At 34.3% G+C, this 12764-nt stretch overlaps 1 protein-coding gene across 2 annotated transcripts in view; it reads left to right on the top strand.

The window, feature by feature from the left end:
- The window catches only part of Syn1 (Syntrophin-like 1), a 137296-nt gene that overhangs the window by 102707 nt on the left and 21825 nt on the right, over positions 1–12764 (top strand). For both annotated transcript variants that reach the window (XM_090397440.1, XM_090397441.1), the window contains exon 4: positions 6092–6300. In XM_090397440.1, the coding sequence (XP_090253566.1) occupies positions 6092–6300 (209 nt within the window). The remainder of the gene's footprint in view (positions 1–6091; positions 6301–12764) is intronic.

Raw genomic sequence — 12764 nt, forward strand, 5'->3', positions numbered from 1 at the left:
CCCAGACTGGTTTCAACCTTTATTGAGGTCTCATCAGTGGGAGCCAGACCCATAAATGCCAAGGTTGAAGTGATGCAGAGCTTATAGATTTTTTAATTTTATTTTATACCTTTACTACGAGTTGCCTCAGACTTGACCTATGTTCAGGTGCAAACTTGACTTATTTGTCTGTTTGCTTCACTTGGGAAAAAAGGATTAAAACCTAGCTTATAAAATTGCTTGGTTTCTTTAACATAATATACCCAAGTTAAAAACTTTCTACATCTTACTCTCATCTGGAGATTTTTGTTTAATAAAGTCAAAGCACCTTGTGGTAACTTGTTTAGGTAAAATCTATAAGCTCAGCATCACTTCAACCTTGGCATTTATGGGTCTGGCTCCCACTGACGACACCTCAATAAAGGTCAAAACCGGTCTGGGTAGTGGCCCTTGCCTTTAATGCATAGCATCATACTCCGCGAGGGGATGTGCTTTGCATTAGGGGGAAATACTAAGGAAAGTGATTGGAGCTTACTTCACCTTTACTACGAGTTGCCTCAGACTTGAACTACGTTCAGGTGTAAACTTGACTTATTTGTGTGTTTGCTTCACTTGGGATAAAAAGGATTAAAACCTAGCTTATAAAATTGCTTGGTTTCTTTAACTGTAAAGATAGATGGATTTGGTGAAAAATAAAGTAAAAACTGTGGTTTGGAAAAAGTACTTCAAAGTGTAATCTCCAATAAATCAATATTTTAGATGGCTTAAAAGTGTGGAGGGGGGGGGGGGAGAGTGAAAAGTTTCAAAAACTTAAAAACTTTGATTTATGAATTTCTCTAAATAATCACAAAATAAATAGTACTGTTAATGTTTGTACATTATAAGTTAAAAAAAAAATTATTTTCGTCCATTAAATCTTTATTTAAATATTGATTAGTTGTAATTTCCGAAAATCTTTGAATAAGCAGCTTGATTGATTCAGCTCTGAATTCATTAATCTCTAAGTTTTTTTGGCATGATGAATACACAATGAGAAAGTATAGTTGATAGTTTCAAATTCGTTTGGTAAATGTGTTTTCAAGATACTCCATAATTTTGACTGAAATTTACTGATGAAGATAGAACATGATGTTGATGATATTGGTGTATGAAGAACTAAAACAGTAAGTTGTCTTCTAAAATCTAGAAAACTGCAAATATACTGTGTGCAATACTTCGATGGGAGTTGAAGTACTGTACAATATATTTGCAGCAATAATTACTAGATACTTTTCTGAATACTCTTGTAGCTCTCAGGATATTTCGTATGATGTAGTGTGTGTTCTTTGTACTCATTAACAAGAGTGAATGGTTTATGGTACAAAAGTGAGTGGAGGGAGAGTATGTCGTATGCAATTGCAAGAAATTTCATAGTCGTGTGGAAAGTGAGAGAATGAAGCAACTGGTATTAACAACATAAGGGCAAGATAGCGAAAATGTTGTAGAGAATGTGGAAGGAGGGAATGATAGTGCACACAAAATATGAATGATAACATAAGGGCAAGATAGCGAAAGTGTTGTAGAGAATGTGGAAGGAGGGAATGATAGTGCACACAAAATATCATGAAAGAAGTGGTTGAAGGTAATATGGATAATGAAGTGACACTAAGGAGTGAAATAGTGCACTTGTGTGGCATCCTTCACAGGAAAAAATGTGAACCAGAGTGACTGGAGAAACAATTGTAGTATGGTACACCTGGAGGAAGAACAAAAAAAAAAAAAAAAAAAAGAGCGAGAGAAAGAATGGGAAAGTGTTAATTGCATTTGAATGGTTTTGGAGTGAGTGTTGTACAATAAGAGGTTGGAAGTATAAACTCATGGAAATGAAGTATTGGGGAGGATGCAGTGAAGTATGGGTTCGCTTATCCCCTGAGACAAATGAGTGTGTGTGTGTGTGTACAGAAATGATGATGCAATATTTGAATGCCTGTGAATCCATTTCACAGCTTTCAAATCTGAATGGGTTGGTAATGATATTAGGCAATGGTAACTGGGAGTCCAAGGGGATGTTGAAATACATATACATGAATGTCAGAAGTTTCAGAAATAAAGGAGAGGAGTTTTTGGTATTGGTCAGCTTGACTTGGCTAAAAATTATAGGCATTATTGAGACATGGTTGGCAGGAAATGATGTAGTTACAGGAACAAAATATAAAGGATATTGTATTTTCCAGGAGGATAGAGAGAATAGGGCAGGAGGTTGGATACTGATGATGATACATAAAGAACTTCAACCAACAAAATTAGAAGTTAAAGAAGATATAAGTCTGGGAGAGATGGTTCATTTGAGGCTATCTGGTGCAAGGAAAACAAACCAAGTGAATAGGGATATAAGTGAAGAGCTGCAAAAAAAAAAAAACATTATGGTGGGAATATTAAAAAAAAAAAAGAAAGGTGATCAGCATCCTCATGAGTAATACAAAGTGCAAGCAAGAAGGGTGACTAGTATAGTAAGAAAGACCGAATCAGATTATGAGAGAAAATCAGCTAAGCTGGCCAAAGTAAATCCAAAAGAGATTTTTCATTATGTGTAGTAATTGAGAGGAAGAATGACGAAGGGTTACTTTGATCAGTGCTGGTTGTAGGAAAGTGACAGAAGCAAAAAAAAAAAAATAGTTGCTGACTGTTACTTTGCAAAGGTGTATCATCCAGATAGTGATTTTGCATTTACTGATGCGAGAATTGAAGTAGATGAACAGGAGGTACTCAGCATATTGAAAAATATCACTACAGCAGTGGGACTGGATATTATTGGCCCGTGTACTACAAGAATGTGCAAGAGAATTGGTGGTGTCTGTGATGAAGTTGTTCAATCTAAGTCTCAGTTCTGGTAACGTTGTTCTAGGGGAGTGGAAAGAGGATAAGATAGTTTCATTACATAAAGGTGGTGCTAAGAGACAAGTAGCAGAGAACAGATCAACTAACATCTCAGGAGTGGTGGTTAAAGTATTAGAAAAGTTGGTTAAAGGTAAAATCCAGCAGTGGGTGGGTAGGAATATGATATTATATGGTGAGCAGCATGACTTTGTAACAGTTAGGTCCTACCTTAGTAATTTACTCACATTTTATAAGAAAGTGGCAGCATGATTAGATACGGAAATGATACAGTTGGACTTTGCAAAGCCGTTTGACTGGAATATCACTTGGAAAACTATTACAAAAGTATGAGCAAATGGGAATGGATATGAAGCTAGTAGCATGGATGCTGTGGGGGGGGGGTATGACAGACAGAACCAGTGAGTGGAATCTGGGTGAATGAAGATACCTAGTGGAGTGCCTCAGGGTTCTGTACAATAGCCACTATTCCTTAATTTGTATATTAATGATATAGGGAAAGATTTAAGCTGGTGGGGAGGTATTCAGTTGTCTGCTGATGATGCAAAACTGGGAAGGGACAGTAGTTATATATATAATGATATCATATATAATGATACATATAATGATCGTCAATTTAATATTGCAAAATGTAAGGTTATCGGTTGAAAAGTTTACATATTGTGTATCACATTGATGATACTGGATTGCAGGAAATTGATGAGGCTAGGTACCTGAGGCTAAATAAGGGACATAGAATTGAAGTTCAGAGGACATATTGCAAAACTTGGTAAAAATAGCTTAAAGTATTACATCAATGTATAAAAAATGCTAACAAGTAAATATAGGCAAAGGGAAGTTATTATCCCTCTTTATAAGGGCATGATTTCCACATCTTGACTGCTGTGCACAGATTCGGTCATCTTGGTTCCTTGAGAATCAGGTGGTGGAGAGAGGATTCAGAGACAAATGATCAAGATGGTGACAGGTCTCTGGAATTATCCCTATGAGGATGGGTTGAAGTTGTGTGGGATGCAAAGTTTAATTGGGCAGAAAAGAGGGGACATGATAGAGACTTAAGTTATTAAAAGAATTCTATAAGATTTATACAAATGAAAGTTTTCAGTTTGTGAATAGAGAAAGAAAACACTAGACATCACCGTTGGAAGTTGTGTAACACTGGTTAGTGTGTAGACTAGATTTTTTGCTTGGAGAGTAGTGAGTGAGTGGAATAAATCTGTCAGAATTACTTGTGTGCACACTGACACTGAATGAGTTTAAGGAGAGATATGATAGATATTGTGTGTATAAAGGTTAGCATGAATGTCCCATGATGAGGATTCTAACTCCATGGAGATACTCGTATAACAATAATAATATATTTAACTTTGCCCTACTTTTACAATGTCACAGTAAAGAATGTCAATTCTAGCAACTGTTTCTATAGAATTTGAGATATTGGAGCAAAAGTATTGAAATAGTCATAAAGAATTTTTTTTTTTTATGATGGCAAGAGGTTTACAACTTTTATAATAAATTATTATATCCTTGTGACTAAGTTCCTAATTATTGCAATTAAATTTTTTTTTTCTTTTCTTTTATGTTCAGTAATTTGATTTGTATAATTTATACAGAATGAATTAAAGATACCAAGAAATTATATTCTTGGTTTAATCCTTTATCCAAGTGTAAGCAAAAAAAGTTCGGGTACGTTTGGATAAAGGTTGTCAAGTATCTTCACATCTATATACAAGTATCTTCACAACTTGGCTACTTGTATATAGATGCTAATGACCTAACATAATTCATACTGCACCTCCTTTCAAACGGGTATAATGCAATGCATTATTGGCCTTTATTGAGGTCTCATCAGAGGGATTCAGACTCGGAAGAAGTTCAAAGAGTCTGGGTCTGTCTCTCAGATTCTTAGTCTGACTCCTACTGATGAGACTCCAATAAAGGTTGAAACTAGTTTGGATATCTATATACAGATATAAGATACTTGTATATGTATACATGTATCTTCATAACTGGGCTACTTGTATATAGATGCTAATGACCTAACATAATTCAAACTACGCCTCCTTTCAAATGTGTATAATGCAATGCATTATGATAAGAGTCACTATACAGACTGGTTTCAACCTTTATTGAGGTCTTATCAGAGGGATTCAGAAGAGATTCAAAGAGTCTCTCAGATTCTTGGTTGACTCCCACTGATGAGACTCCAATAAAGGTTGAAAGTAGTCTGGGTAGTGGCCCTTCTCGTAATGCATTGCATTATACACATCTGAAAGGAGGTGTGCTTTGTATTATGGGATATTAAGGCAATTGATGTTAAGTCATGACCTCTGTATACAAGTAGCCTAGTTGTGAATATTTCATGTGCAAATTTTGTTTGCTTACACTTGGATGAAGGATTAAACCAAGAATGTAATTTCTTGGTATCTTTAATTTATAGTATAAAATCAAGTGAAAAATCCTTCAACATTTATAGAGAATGACTTTGTGTTAATTTTTATTATTGAGAAATAAATAATATAGCTACTTAAAAATTTCAATTGTGGAAAAGATGTTGTGTTTTTAATATGCACAAGCATAGTGACTGCACTGTATATATGCAAGTTTTTTCTCTCATTAGCCAAGTGGATAATTTAGCACTTACAGGTTGTGGGTTTACATTTGAACCATGGGATGAATGGATGTTTGACAAAAATCTTTTGGTTGTAGGTGACCTTTCATTACCTGGTATGAGGATGCTGTTACAGTCAAAGAAGCACACCACCCTGATTATTGGAGGCTTGAAGTGGCTTTAAAAAGTACCACATTTGGTCTTTAGACCAGAGTTACTGGATTATTTAGTGCCACTTTTGGCCCAAATGAACCTAGCTGTGTATGTTATGTCTTTATATAGTATATAGTCCATTTTGCTGACTTGCTGAGAATGGATATTTTATCCATGTTCTGAATTATTGCTATTTTCTTGAGTTTTTTCTCATGAACTAGGAATAATGTTTTAACCATAGATATAATAATTTTTGTGTATATGGAATTTAACATGTCTCAAGAAAACTGTCTAAATCAATTTGTATTCATATTTAAGATTGTTATAAAACAAACATGAAATGAAATTGCTTAGAAAGAAAAATGTAGTTAACCAATTTGTTAATAATGCAGTTTTAATTAGGTGGTCAGTAAACATCAGGAGTAATTCAAAAAAAAAAAAAAAATGAAAATAATTTTTTGACTTATTTTATAGGTTAGTTCATTCAAGCAGTAGTCGCCAGCCGGTTACTAGTGTTTCAGGCCTTACAGATGTTACAACTTTTACGTTACGGCTTGGCACTCGTCAAGGTGTGGAAAGTAGAGTAATGAGGGTGGAAACGCACCGTGATCTTGCATTCTGGGCTAGGCATTTAGTACAAGGAGCACATTCAGCAGCTGTTACAGTCAAAGAAGCACACTTTTGTAAGTTTTGAATTTTATGTATTGTATAATTATAACATAATTGTAATTATACAGTTTATTAATCTATCTTGTCAATTAATTGTATAATTTAATATAGATAGTCACCATACATTTTACCTTCTCCTACTATTTTTTTATATTATTTTTACTTTCCTGTTTTTTAAAGAACCAAGAAATTATATACTTGGCTTAATCCTCTATCCAAGTGCAAGCATACAAAGTTTGCGCTTGAAATATAATCAGGACAGGGCAACTCGTATATAGAAGCTAATGACTTCACATCACTTGCCTTAGTATCCCATAATGCAAAGTACATATCCTTATGGGTATGTATAATGCTATGTGTTATGGGAAGGGTCACTACCCAGACCTGTTTTGACCTTTATTGAGGTCTCTTCAGTGGGAGCCAGACCCAGAGGTGATACAAAAGTTGAAGTAATGCAGAAGTCATATTTTTTAATATACTAGTTGCCAAAAGGTGTCACGTCTTATTAATAAAATACCCTGGATTAGAGAGGGTTGTTGGAAGTTTTTCCACTTGGTTATACTATTAATTAAAGATACCAAGAAATTATATACTTGGTTTAATTCTCTATCCTAGTGCAAGCTTCTATATACAAGCTTCATTAGCTTCTATATACAAGCTTCATTAGCTTCTATATACAAGTTGCTCTGTTTTGATTATATTTCAGGTGCAAACTTTGTTTGCTTGCACTTGAATAGAGGATTAAACCAAGTATATAATTTCTTGGTATCTTTAATTTATAGTATAACCAAGTGGAAAAACTTCCAACAACTATATCTAATCCAGAGTATTTTAATAATAAGGTGCAACACCTTTTGGCAACTCGTATATGAAAATATGACTTCTGCTTTACTTCAACTTTAGTATCACATCTTGGTCTGGCTCTGACTGAAGAGACCTCAACAAGGTTGAAACGGTCTGGGTAGTGACCCTTACCATAATGCATAGCATTATACATATCCATAAGGATATGTGATTTGCATTTTTGGATACTAAGGCAAGTGATATGAACTTATTAGCTTCTATATACGAATTGCCCTGTCCTGATTATATTTCAGGTGCAAACTTTGTTTGCTTGCACTTGGATAGAGGATTAAACCAAGTATATAATTTCTTGGTATCTTTGATTTATAGTATAATGGTTATAACCAACAAGTGGGAATTTCCTGTTTTTTACTTTCTTTATTATCCCTACTAACATTCTAAATGTAATGTAATACCAATGAACTTTTATAAGTGAAAAAAAAAAGAAGGTCTATTGTTGTTTTGAGAGTTAATTTAGTTCATTTCAGTAAAATGTTTGGATAGTCATATTTGTAAAGATAGATTGCAAGACTTACTAATGTCTAAAGTAATATATATAATATGCTTTACATTTATTTATCTCAAAAGTTTCACTACAGTTAAAAAGTAGTTATTACACCTACAGCTATTTTGCCTGCTTCTGTTTAGGAGTGCCTCTGTTTAAATGTCATTGGCTTTTTACTCATGGATTCTTAGGACATTGTAGATGTATATTTACCAATAAATATATGTAGCATAAAGGAAGAGAAATTTGCACATACGTTTTTTCTGGGTGCTGTGGCTTTTCTTCTTTCTGTGATGTCCAAAACTACTGTGTGTGTGGGGGGGGGGGGGATTAGGCAATGTGGGAGAATTAAAATAGAAATGGAAAAAACCCGAGTTTTTTTTTAATAATATATATACATACATATATATTATAAGGGATGGGCATAGGACGGGAAAGGGTGAAAGGGGGTTGAAAACAGCAACTTATTTTTAGAGGGGGGGGGGGGATTGACGGGGTGTAGTCCGTTTCGACTGTTATTGGTCGTCGTCTGAACACATGGAGGAAGTGGATGCTATGTCAGGTCGGGTAGGTGCTTCTGATTTTGAAGTGTTTGTGTTATCGCCTATTGGTCGGGGTTGTGACCTCAATTTTATGTTGTGAAGCTTCCAAACCTTGGAGATTATGTAGGGCCTGTGTACGTTGATAGAGTTAGCGTCACATTTTATGGCTATTGTTTCTGATATTCTAAGCATTGTTTCATTGTCTTGTCTACTATGATGGCCTTGTCGATCTGCGGGGTATGTTTTTGTTCAAGGGCGTGAACAGCTATTTCCGTTTTTGCTGTGCTTTGTATTTGATTTTTCTTTTTGATGTTGCATTTTTTAGTATTTAAATGTTCTGGAATAGGGATGTTACAATCGCGGAAGTGTTCTTGTAGTCTTGCCCATAAAGACCTGATTGTGGAACATGTGTAGGTGATATCACAGTCTTTTTGGCAGGGAAATTTATAGACTACGTTGTGATGTTCAAATATTTCTTTTTGTGTGCGAGATTTAGTGGGTTTTAGGAAATTTGCCAATTTTTGGTTTGTGATGAATACCAGTTTGTAGTCAGTATGTTTGAAGATGTATTTATAGGCTTTGTATGTGTTTTGGGTGTATGGTAATTTGATAATTTTTTGTGTGGGGAAGTTTGTTTTGGTACTTGGGTTGTTTTGGCGGTTTTTGGCCATCTTGTTTGCGTAATTTATTAGTTGTATAGGATAGTTGCGATTTTTGAAGATCTGTGTTAAGTTTTTTTATTTCTGCATTTAGATTACCTTGATTGGTTGAAAATTGAAAAAGTTGAAAAACTCTATCAATGTACACAGGCTCTACTACATAATCTCTGAGGTTTGGAAGCTTCACAACATAAAATTGAGGTTACAACCCTGCCCAATAGGCGATAACACAAACACTTCAAAATCAGAAGCACCTACCCGACCTGACATAGCATCCACTTCCTCCATGTGTTCAGACGACGACCAGGAATAGTCGAAACGGACCGCACCCATCAACCCCCTTCCCCCTTGTAAAAATCAGTTGCTGTTTTCAACCCCTTTCACCCTTTCCCGCCCTATATAAATATAAAAAAAAATGCTCCACCCATCCCTTATAATATATATGTATATATATTATTCAAAAAAACCTGGTTTTTTTCCATTTCTATTTTAATTCTCCCACATTGCCTAATTCCCCCCCCCCCTCACACACACACACAGTAATTTTGGACATCGCAGAAAGAAGAAAACCCACAGCACCCAGAAAAAAGGTATGTGCAAATTTCTCTTCCTTTATGTTACATATATTTATTGGTAAATATACATCTACAATGTCCTAAGAATCCATGAGTAAAAAGCATTGGCTTTTTACTCACGGATTTTAAACAGGGGCACTCCTAAACAGAAGCAAGCAAAATAGCCGTAAGTGTAATAGTTTGTTAAGAGGAGTAACATGCGAGTTTTCCCAGAAATAATATCCTTGTTAAAAAGTAGATTTTTGAAAAATAAGTGATGAAACGAATTGGCTATTAAATTTTTAATTTGATGTAAAATATGTGCGGGTCTTCCAATAATAATCTTATTGGCACCCTCAGGGAATCCAAGGATTCACTGACAGAGGTTCTTTTAGTCACCCATGCCTAATTAATAACTTATTTTATGGTTTTGGTTGGTATTACAACACTAACCAAACCCAATTATAAAAAAGTTGTTTATTAACTGGCTTATATTTTGCTGGATTTCAAACCAGCATCTTCAGAGCAAACATGTTACAGTTTACATTTGACGACAAGTAAGTGAAATGATTCAAATTGTAATGGACAAACGATCTCAAGTCCTAATTTGGCATTGTAATACTGTAATACTTCTTTTTTTTACAACATCCGAAGGTGGTGTAAAAAAAATATTACAGTGTGTAGGAGTTGATCTTAATTATAATAGTGTTCCCAAATTTTTGCCAAATTAATACAGCCATACTTGTTAAGGTTAGGAGAATGCTTCATGGCCATTGCTGACTCTAAAAGTAATCTTTTTGATATATCACATTGGTTTTCTCCTGTCTAATCCTGCGTGAAGGGGATGTCCAAAGCATGATCTTCTAGTCCAGATTGCCATCATAATATTAAGTTTAGGAAAATTAACTGCAGGATATAGGAAAACAATAGATTTTTGGATTTTAGGTACCCCATGTATATAGGGTGGTTTAACATGAACAGCTTTTATTTTGTTGATTTCTTTATGTCAAGAAGTCTGCGTTTTTTTTTTTTTTTTTTTTCCCAATAATTTATGAACTTTTTTCATTTGAACATAGTGGAATCTTGATCTATGAATTGACGAACAAAATTGCCATTAAGAATATCCACTTTTTTTTTCCCACAATATTTTTATTCTTATAAAAAAAACAGCTATTTCATTTTGTGATATTAATTTTTTAGGTGATTTAAATTTGGTCAGGATGATTGCTATTCCTAAATGAACATTATTGATTATCGAATGTGGACGATTGTAGATGCTCCATTCTATGTTCATCATAATTTAGTTTTGGAACTTGTTTAGATGTAATAGTAAAGTTGTGACCTTGACTGAAAGCATTTGTTAGTATCTTCTGTAAGCACCTGTGACAATAAATTTATAACTACACAATTGTGACGAAGTTGTGGGCATAGTACATTGGCATTGTGGGAGGATTTCAAATTTATTAAACTACCTGCTTTTAACCTTTGTGAATTCTCTTTTTACTAATGTCTAAAGTTAATATATACAATATGCTTTAAATTTTATTTATCTCAAAAGTTTATCTTTCACTAAAGTGAAGAAGTAGATTTTTGAAAAAGGAATGATGAAGGGAATTTGCTATTAAGATGCTATTTGAGATGTGATATAGGGTCAATAATTCAGGATTTAGAACATTAAATAGTTCTTTGTGTAGAGCCAGTATAGTGCTGTTTAACTTAGTAAGCTCTGTGTGAGTAGCAGAAATTTGTTCATGTAGGAGTGCTAACCTTGCCTGTTAAATATGATATGCCTTATCTGAATGAAACTTTTCTTTGAATTTGAAAAATGCAGGAATTGTATTGCTACCCTGGCATCTTTTGAGGAAGGATTACCTGTTAAGTTGTCTGACCATTTTCAGTTTCAGCTTATTAAACTGTTGTGCTTTGTATATGGTATCATCTCTGTGGAGTATCATTAATTGACAAGCTTAGGCATTGGATGTTATTCATAACTTATTGTAATAGTATTAATTTAATGGTATTTTTTTTAACAGTAAATTTAAACATCTTATTATAATTTGGTTTGTTTGGTGTTGTGATACCATTAAAATATATCTCAGTTAATTATGTCAATGTACCTCGGATATATTCCATATATCAAAGATACTATCTGAAAAGATGGTCAAAGTACTGATAAAATATAACCTTCATTCAAATATAAACTTTGATCTGCTCTTTGAAGGACAGCTCCATCCTCTGGCATATCCTGGAGTGTATGAAGTTCCCTGTGACTTGCCTACTATACTATGGACAGACAGGAAGATCTATTAACATTTCCCTTGGAGAATATAAGAAATACATTCACTACCATTATTATTGCAAGTCTAGACTGGAAAATCATGCTTTGGACATCTTTTCACACAGGATTAGAGAGGAGAAAACAAGTGTGCTATATTGAAGTTGTTGCAGGTCAGAAAGCTTATTTTTAGAGTTTGTAATGCTGTGAAAAATTTTTTTAACCTTAACAAGTGTGAGTGCATTAATTTGCCAAGCATTTGGGAGACTTATCATAAGATCAACTCCTACACAACTGTAACACTTCTTTTTTACTTCCTGACATCCTTCTGATGAAAGACCATGGGAAGCACTGAGGATAGTTTGTGCCTTGGTCATCTAAACAAGAGTTGAGTAGACTAATCTTTAGGATGTTGTTGTTGCCATCTCTTTCATTAGGATGAAGGAGAAATGTGGAAACCAAGTTGCACGGAAGTTTTACCTAACAGTCTTGGCAGAGGACTAGAATGCTCAACTGCTGTTTCAGCAGGAGGCAAACTTAGTGCATTTGGATCTTAGAAAGTCTACTTTAGCTTGAATTTTTAGCTTGAGCCATTGAGTATATTCTGCATTTTCAGCTTAGACTGCTCTGGCACACTTGTTGGACTTGGATGGTAACTGGAGATATTGATTGGAATGTGGAATAAAGGCACTCACTTCGGTAAAAATAATTTTAGTTATTTCAATAAAAATATCTTTTCCTTTTCTATACATATTAAAGCATACTGGGGAAGGGAGCAGCATACTCCTGCTTTTTAGTTCCTTTCCACAGTTATTGACTGCAACGTTTGTCCATCCTAGAAAGAAATGAGAATCATATTTAATGGTGGTTGCCAAAAAGTCTCTTGATGGTGCTGATGTAATTTCTGTTTTTAATTGGTTTATGTTTTGTGTTGGCATCTTCTGCTCTCCTATTTCATTGGTATTTATCCTGATATGGATGGATTCAACTATATCCAACCTTTTTCTGAGAAGAAATCTTTGTCACTAAATTGTTATTCTATTGCTTGTACATTAATTAAAGCTTTCTAAAGTAATAGAGATTTCCATTAACAGTGAAGA

Source organism: Typopeltis vanoorti, chromosome 9 (genome assembly GCF_054136105.1).
Source record: "Typopeltis vanoorti isolate ZY-2024b chromosome 9, IOZ_Tvanoo_1.0, whole genome shotgun sequence".
Lineage (NCBI taxonomy): Eukaryota > Metazoa > Arthropoda > Arachnida > Uropygi > Thelyphonidae > Typopeltis > Typopeltis vanoorti.